The sequence below is a fragment of the Grammomys surdaster genome, unplaced genomic scaffold, assembly GCF_004785775.1.
Source record: "Grammomys surdaster isolate TR1022 unplaced genomic scaffold, NIH_TR_1.0 125928, whole genome shotgun sequence".
Taxonomy (NCBI): domain Eukaryota; kingdom Metazoa; phylum Chordata; class Mammalia; order Rodentia; family Muridae; genus Grammomys; species Grammomys surdaster.
Window position 1 is genome coordinate 971,519 of NW_021620751.1, and position 8,982 is coordinate 980,500.

An 8,982-nucleotide genomic window follows, 5' to 3' on the forward strand; every position below is an offset into this window, starting at 1 on the left:
AACCCAAAAAAGTCTCAGACGGGTTATGTTCCAGGCTGCTTTTATATACATTTGTGAAGAGTGACTGAGAGATGGAACCACTGAAATTGTCTAGGCATAAGTCAGAGAGGTTGCAGAAGGAGGAAAGGGGAACATTAGAAGATAGCAGTGTATTCGGGAGATACCACTGTCTGAGGCTTCCAGTTCTTCTAATGGATTTCGGGAAGAAAGAGAGATTAAAGTCTCTGGATTTTCCTCTCCAGCCACTGGGTATATCAAAGCATTGTTTAGTGAAGCAGAAAAGAGATGAGTAGCGGGCTGGCTTAGTAGTAAGATGTGTTTGGAGATCATTCCCTTTCTTTCTGCAGGGTCTGGAGAGTCTACTTCACACATCTGTGGCTATGTTATACATAGATGCTGGACTCATGACCTTGAGGCCAGTCAAGTTAATGACACTCACTGGTGGTATTTAAGGGGAGAGGAATGGAGTGAATTAGACATATTAATACCAAGGACAGGGAGAGAAATAACTGAGCAAGGGTGGACTCGGAGTCCTGGAAGGTTCTCCAGAGGGTGAGAACAATAGAAGGGACCAAAAGAGAAGTCGAGAGCACCTGATGATTTATAAGGAGGAACATAAAAGAAAGCATCACAGCAAGAAAAGCCCAGAGTGCCAAAGTCTGCTAGGAGCTTCTTGAGAAGAGTATCTAATGACAAGGGCTAGATTTGAATGAATAGAAATCTGTGGTTTTGAAAGATGTTAAAAGAATGGATGCCTAAATAAATATTATATAGGGTTACACAGGTCTAGACCATATTAAAAAAATAATGCATTATGGAAATTGAAATTGCTATCATCTCTTATCTTTTGTCTGTTTCTTTACAATGACTACAGAAATCTAGAGACCCTAGTTACTGAGGCATCAACTCAGCATTGCACTAATACTAAGGTAAAAATCATGTTCACTCTGAACACCAGAAGACTTGGAGTGTCTCCTCCCAGTCTCTGAAGGTTCTTTCTAGAACAGTGGTTCTCAACCTTCCTAGTGGCGCAATATTTTAATACAGTTCCTCGTGTTGTGGTGACTCCATCACCATAAAACTCTTTCTACTTCTTGCTATTCCTTGTACTATTTCTTGCTACTTCATAGCTGCAATTTTGCAATTGTTATGAATTATAATGTACATATTTAGTATGCAGGACATATGATATATGGTCTCTATGAAAGGGTAGAGGGTCAAGACTCCCAGGTTGAGAATCTCTCCTTTACAATCAGATAGATAGACCGACTTTCTGTTATACTCCTTAGTGTCTTTTAGTAAGAACTATGCATGTGCTAGCTGCTGATTTAAGTAAATCAACTGCAAGAGAGAAAACTTGCTATTACACCTCACTGCTAGAAAATGCAATTTCTATGAGAATATTGTCCTATGTTTTATGACTAGTATTTACAGCTAAGATCTCACACAGATTTTTATACCAAAACGCCAATCATTCTGGTGCCGTAAGAACTCTGTATAAGAGGAAACTGAAAGAGTTCTTTGCACTGAAACTGCGGTCGGAAACGTTGTACTCTGAGAACACAATAGTTTGTTGAGATCGTTTGTAGCACTAATGTAGCCAAGAAGTCAAGCTGAAGACAAGAAATAAAGCTACACTCCTGTGAATATCAGCAAAGAAGTAATAGTTGTAGTGGACATCAGAGGTTTAAAGAGAACTAAACACAAGCAAGGTGCTACCAACAAGAGTGCCCGTGAGTTAATAGTTATCTTCCCATTTGTGTCAAACTGTTTCTCACATTACTTGAAATAGGATCTTCACACCAGCCTCCTCCTAGTCTCTAAGTGAACAGTAATATGGATATACACTCCCAGGACCGATAGTCCGGGAGCAGACTAAGAAGCTTCCTGGCTCTCCACTCATAGTACGAGGTTGCTTTGAATTCAGAGTATGAGTATATCACAAAGCAAGGGTGGTGAATCTATATCAGGCTACTAAATACCTACAACTAAAGGGTCTTGCTCAGCAACATGTTATTCTCCTTAGAGATTTAAGGGTGTGAGAGTTGTATATGCCTTTTGCTTTTCTTTGAAGGACAATAGAACATCTAGATAGCCACAAGTTTGAGTTTACTTAGTTCAAGTCAAAAACTCAGCAATGACCACTCAAAGCTGCTCAGACTTAGATTGCCTTAGACAGGAATGCCTCGTGCCGATAGCATTTGAGTAAGTGTTGGACTTGAGTATGCACTGCACGGTAGTAGAAGTGACCGTATGTGTTTTAGTTTCTTTATTCAAAATGCCTGAAACATGACCTGAACAATCCATGTAGATCAGAGGATACAGTTTAGCTTTGCAAGGACCTCCATTTGAAATGACCAGTTAATCTACTCCAGAAATGCTTTTCTGGAAAGAAGGTTCCCAGAATTCACAGCTATTCTGGACACATATTCCCCTTCTGAAGTAATATTTTTTTAAAAAAAAAAAAAAGTTTGAGTCTTTTTCTGTTTGTTTTTTTAACCAAATAATGAAACAGCTTAAAACTTGCTTTGATGGTTGAGAAAGAACAGAGTGGAATAAAGCATCTTCAGAATCTGAGGACTGACCAGGCCACATACATCCGCATTTACCACTAAGCCCTTGAGATCCTGAGGCAATAGGATGACTTAGCACTTACAGACATATACAGGCTGCTGGTACACTGTGTGCAGCAGAGAAAGAGCAACAGAAACAAACTTCTAAGAAATAGAAAGCCTGGGCTTATTGTGGAGAAGCTGCACAAGTATTCTTGGGATCAGAACAGTGTTCCCAGCTCTCTAAGACATGTAATACTTCCCAGAAACAGACAGGAATACATAAAGATTCTACAATGCTGATAGTATTTCTGGTTTCCATTTTGGCAGTTCTACTTGGATTCCAGTAAATATGTCCATCTCATGAGGTTTTCACATGTGAAGTTATAGTTAGCATTTCCAGGGGTGAGGGGCAGGGTGGACGGGTAAAGCAGGATATCATTTAGGCAAAGTACATGTTTGGCTACATTTTACTAAAATTTTTACAGCATTGGCAGTTTTGCAATCCATGTTCTAAATCGGAATGATCTGACTTTAAAATAAAACAATTATTCTAACTTAGTATTGTGCATTCAAAATGGGACACTTTAATGGTCGCTAAAAACAGTCTGCATTCAGTGTTTGAACAGTTGAGGAATACATGCTGAAACCAAAAGGTAAATGCTCAACCTTCACATTGATGAAAATGCTTCATGCATGAATTTAACTTACAAAAAGCACACATAATTAAGACTGTTAATTTTTTAATAAGTAGTTGTAAATTTGTAAGAAAAAATGACCAACATGGACTGTACTAAATATAAAATCGCTTGAAATCATAGTACTTCGAGTAAAAACACTTAAAATGTGAAAAATACTTGTGGCTATTGGGTTTTTATTTTATTTTAGCAGTAGCTTTAGCTTCAACTAGATGAAACAAGTCGATTAAGAATGTAACTAGTGCCTCTTTATACATTTTCCTATATTTTTACAAAGCACAGAACACTCATTCTTTAAGGAGTTTGGTTGTTTTCCCTGCAGGCTCATGAGTCACATCTGTTTCAGGTCTGCCGTGTGCTGACTAAGACTGACCTGCAGGTGACCCTGGTGACCTCAAATCTTCCCTTTCCATCATCATCCTATTGGGTGAAAAGTAGGAGGGAAATGGGATCTGACTCCTGGTACTAATACCCTATAATTAGTCTCGGTTATTTATCTTGGGTCTTCTCTGCTGCTAAGAGACCAGGCAAAACCTACTGCCAAGCAAGAATTGACTCGGAGTAAAGGTAACTAAAGGTCTGCCCAGGGCAGTGATGATGTAGAGTAGCTACCTGGGAAACCACCAAGGTTATTTTGGAATCACATTTTCTTTCTTTTATTCTTCATTGCTAAGCTTAAAAAACATCTAGGTCTCATTTCAATATGAATGTCTAACTTAGATATGAGACTTTAGATACTGTTGTGATAAAAAACAATTAACTTTGCCTTGTCTTAAAGTCTAGGTTTGATACTGCCAAATTATAAGAGACATTGTTAATTCTAGTATTTATAATAAGCCTACTACTGCTTTCGAGAGAGAGGGCTAATTTCTCAGAAAGGTAGAACTATAATACTCAGAATAGTCCAAAATTACCTTCAAATCTTATCTCTACCTAAACCTCATAATTCCTTTTACTATAGTATAATTACATATTATATTATATTAATTATATTATATTACATTATATTATATGTATTATATTTGTTATATTTATTACATTTATTATATTTGTATTTATTATATTTATTTATTATATATTATATATTTTATTTTATATTACATTTATTATAGCATGTCTTTCAAAGCTGACTTAATTCATATTTTCAAAAATCATGTCTCCTTAGAAAGTGACAGCGACAAACACAAACGTTCTCTAGTATGTATCTGATATATAAAGTAAAATTTTAGCTTTCTACTGAAAAGGAGCTCTTATCATCTAATGTTAATGTGTATAATATTACATATATCTATATATGTTATATAATTGCAATATTATACCTATAATAAAATGTTAATATAAAAATAAAATAATTATTAAAATATATTCTTTATTGAAGAGGAACCTGTGATTTACGCAAAGAAATATTATTTTTCAGGTAATGATTTGAAAAAGTAACCAGAAAATAATGAATTTAACAAGGAACTCTCTCCTCTCAAGGAAACATTTTGCTTAGGTTATTCAAACTTGATTATACATGAGGTATTTGCAACTCAGTGATTTCTTAGAGGTGGTTCTGAAGTCAGTTTAGCAAACAGTCTTTCTAATCACCTGAGGCTCACATCAGGAAAGGTAAACGGGGTTTGATATTCGTTCCTTTTCCCTCCTGCAGGGCGGGGCCATACGGGTGTTGATTCTGTGCCACTTATGAAGCTTATTTTTCCATAACTCATGTTTATATGAGTGTACCAGAAATAATAGCTTCAGTAAGACATAGAATTCCCATCACAAATACAATATATATTTACATATTAGAAGTTTGAAGTGTTGTGTTATTATCTAAGAACCATTAAAATTAAATGAGCAGATGAGCATTGTGACTCTGTTAGAAATAGACTAACTGGTGTCTTTAACTAGCTCAAAGATGTTTAAATTGCCTTATCTATACTGCATTAAAACAGCTATATGGATCATATCATTTATATTACTGGAAACATAAATTTATATTATGACAAATGCTGCCTCCCAAAAGTTCCATCCCATGGCTTATATATTAATTAAGGGTCACAGAATGTTTGACATGACCCAGTTTGAGGTCCTGTAACAAATGTAAGGCCTAGAAGGAGGAAATTATTTCCCGATCGTTACACTGTCATGGTAGAGCCCAGGTTCAAGGCCCTTGTCTTCGCACACTGCATGGTTTTCAGCTAATTGAGCCGTGCCATGTTCTGTAACACAAAACACCGAAATCTTTACATTTTAGGTTCTAAACTTTATAACTTTATCTTCCTCAGACATCTCATCAGTCAGAGTGTCTATGGATGTTCTCAAAGCTTTGTGCATATAGCAAATCCCTCATCCAGAAGAGCCCATGCGGTTTGTTGCCAAGACCTAGTTCTATTTCCATAATCTCAACGTTTGGCAAAGCATTTATCCCCAGTAGATTTGTATCAAATGAAGAGATGATTATATTTTAATGATACTATCATGGTCAAAAATTAAGTTTAAACTAATTTTTATTTCACGTTCAGTGTTTCTTTTATCTAAAAAATAGATTTTCTGCACTGGCTAAATCTACCCATAAATTCAGAGTTTCCTCTACCTCCCCCAAGGAAAACATTATGTACAGTCACTTTGAACTTGTTAATCAAAGAGTCTGAATTTCATGTTTTTTACTTAATTTTTAGGTGCAACAATGAGGAATTTTATCGTAGTTGTGAATATTCTGGCATTAACTCTGCCTTTTTTGGTGAGTCAATTTCATTTAAAATTTTATTGGTAAGATGTCAAATAAATTTTATTTAAGGATTCTAGTTATATGAATATCAAAATATAGGTCATTCAAGAAGCATAACAGCTGATTACCAGTTTATTTACTTGTATTACAAAATAAATAATTTCATAGATATGTATTTAGTTACCGTAATACATACTTTTATCATGCAGAGAAAGCCTTTCAAATTTCTATATTCTAGAAACTTATTTTTAAGTTAGAAAATACAGCCTGGTCAGGCCTCAGTGGGAGAAGACACACCTAACCCTGGAGAAACTTGAGGCCCCAGGGAGAGGGGAGGCCTGACGGGGGCAGGGGTGCATTGTCTTGGAAAAGAAGGGAGGAGGAATAGGACGAGGAACTGTGGGAGAGTGGATCAGGAGGCAGGCAATGACTGGACTTTAAAAAATAGAAAATACTGTAAATACAATTCATAAACAGTAAGTCTAAGAATCCTAGCCTAGGATTAGAAATCCTTTTTGATGAAATTTCTATCCCTCCTACACAGTCTCCATAGGTAATAAATATTTAAAGACTTTAAATAGTTAATATATTTCTCATGATTTCTCTTTTTTTTTTTTTTTTTTTTTTTGGTGACTCTTTAGGCTGCACAGGTGCAAAATCCAGATTCAAATGTAAGTTGATATCATCTCTGTTAGAGACATGAACTCCAAGCACAATATTCTAAAAAACTCAATCATATCAAAATGTCTCTTGTCTTAAAGCTAAGTAATATTTAAACGTTTCAACAAGTTTAAAAGACCTCCAGACTTTTTTTAGTACTCAAATTCCTTTCTTTTGTGACACTCTTCATCCTGTGTGGGCTAGACAACTCCTTCCCAGGTACCCATATCCGTAATTAGTTCCATGACACAGAATTGCATTTTATGTTTTGAGGTTAACCATGTGAAAGGTTCTGTTTCTTTTAAGCTAGTTTTCATTGTAGTTTAGTAGCTATGTGTATGCTTTGTTTTCACATTCATTCTGAAATTTCAGTAACTTCATCTGTCAGCAGCAAAATAAAAATATAAAACAAAGAAGGAGTCAATCTAGAGAGTAGTATGCTCTCTCTTGTCACTGAGATTATAAAATTTTGGAGTGTTGAGCACTTGTTTAATTATTAAATGTAGACGGGTGTCTATTAGACAGTTTTGTAGAGTAAATTCTTCGGATCAGAATTACTTTTAAAAATTACAATGAGTTTTACATTTAGTTACTTTCATTTACCTGTTGACATTGTACTTCACTGTAGCCAAATGCATGTTAAGAACTTTGGTTTTCTCCTTGAGTAATAGGAAGAAATTTTAAGTCATAAAATGAATCCTTTCCCTTCCCTACAAGCCTACATAATAACAAACGTTCCTTCTTATTTTATTAAGAATTTTAATTAGCAAGTATCAATTATATATAATAATGTAGTTCACGATGGCATTGATCTATCCATATGAGTTTGTTTACATTGTGTGTGTTTGTATATAGCAGGGTAAAGTTCTCTATTAGACTTTTCTAGGGCTGTAATTAAATATGTAGTGCCTGGTTAGTACTTTCCATATATGCCATATTTCCATATGGGGAAACATATTTAACATTATTAATGACCTACTTTCTTCAGAACAAACAAATATTAGTTCTATGTTGTTACACATGATGAAAATCATTCATGAGATGTATATATCTAAATTTGATCAAATAATGATGCAGGATTCCATTCTTTCAATACTCCATTTGCTCAACACAAAAATACAGCATTATTTCAGTAGCTACTGAAGTTGCTTTGTATTTTGATTAACAATCAGAACCTTTCTGTATAACCTTCTCTTTCTATAGTGCCCTGAGAAGAATCAAGTTGTGTACAATGAGCAGAGAGTCCTGTACACACCAGTCCTCTCTGTCCTGAACCGCAAGTCTTATGAACCCAGTTACTATCACTACAGGCCATCTGTGCCTGTTAGCCCATCTGTGTATTACCCATTTGTTATGAAACTACTTCTGCTTAGATCTCCAGCCCAAATCTCCAAATGGCAACCAATGCCAAATTTCCCCCAGCCTGTCGCAGTACCTCATCCTGTTCCAAGCCCATCCTTTCTTGCCATTCCTACAAACGAAGATCATGATAACACTGCCATTCCAACTATCAATACCATTGCTCCTACTGAGTCCACACCAGTTCCTACCACAGAGTCAGTGATAAATGCTGAGGCCAATCCTGAAGCTTCCACAGTGTCTATCAATATCCCTGAGACTGCCACAGTCCCAGTGAGCTCACCTGCAGCATAAAAATACTAAGGAAACATTGAAGAAGACATTAAGGTAAGTTAGCAAAAGTAAAATGAACAATTCAGGTAACAAGCATGGTAGTATTCACACGATCACAAATTCTAAAATAGTACAAGTGATAACTCATGTTAAAGATACAGAGAAAACAGTTGTGTAGAATTGTAACTTGGGATAAGTATAGCATTAGCAAATGAGTTTTTTTGTTTCAACTAGAAATGAAAATAGTCTGTTTTTACAAAATGAAGAAAAATTGAGCTTTTGCCAAAAACTTTCCTAAAGATTATGATTCTTCTTTCATCTATTAGTTTTATTTCATCCATGCTTATATAAGCAGAGAAGTCAAATACTTTGTACACTCTCATGTTTGGGGTCTAGAATTACCAAAATGGTATTTCTTTCATCAGCTTGTATACTAGAGTCACATGTAGTAGTGGGCCTATAATCCTAGATGCTAGAAGCATTGAGGCATGAATATCATAAGTTCAAGACCACCCTAGTCTACATGGAGAATAGGCCAGCCTGAGAAACTTAGCAAGACCTTGTTTCAAAATTTACAAGTGAAAAAGTGGAAGGACTGAGGACATAATTAAGTATAAAGTTGTTGCCTAACATGCATGAGGCTCTAGGTATAATTCTCTGTATATAGGAGAGAAAGGGGAGAAGAGAGGGAGGGAGGGAGGGAGGGAGGGAGGGAGGGAGGGAG

The 8,982-nt window shown here is 35.7% G+C and overlaps 1 protein-coding gene across 1 annotated transcript in view; it reads left to right on the forward strand.

Annotated features, from left to right (window-relative positions):
* The first annotated feature begins 3,783 nt into the window (after nt 1-3,783).
* The window catches only part of Csn3 (casein kappa), a 6,710-nt gene continuing 1,511 nt past the window's right edge, over nt 3,784-8,982 (forward strand). Inside the window, exons 1-4 of the mRNA XM_028752574.1 lie at nt 3,784-3,817; nt 5,917-5,978; nt 6,608-6,637; nt 7,830-8,312. Coding sequence (XP_028608407.1) covers nt 5,925-5,978; nt 6,608-6,637; nt 7,830-8,279 — 534 coding nt within the window. The 5' untranslated portion in view covers nt 3,784-3,817; nt 5,917-5,924 and the 3' untranslated portion in view covers nt 8,280-8,312. The remainder of the gene's footprint in view (nt 3,818-5,916; nt 5,979-6,607; nt 6,638-7,829; nt 8,313-8,982) is intronic.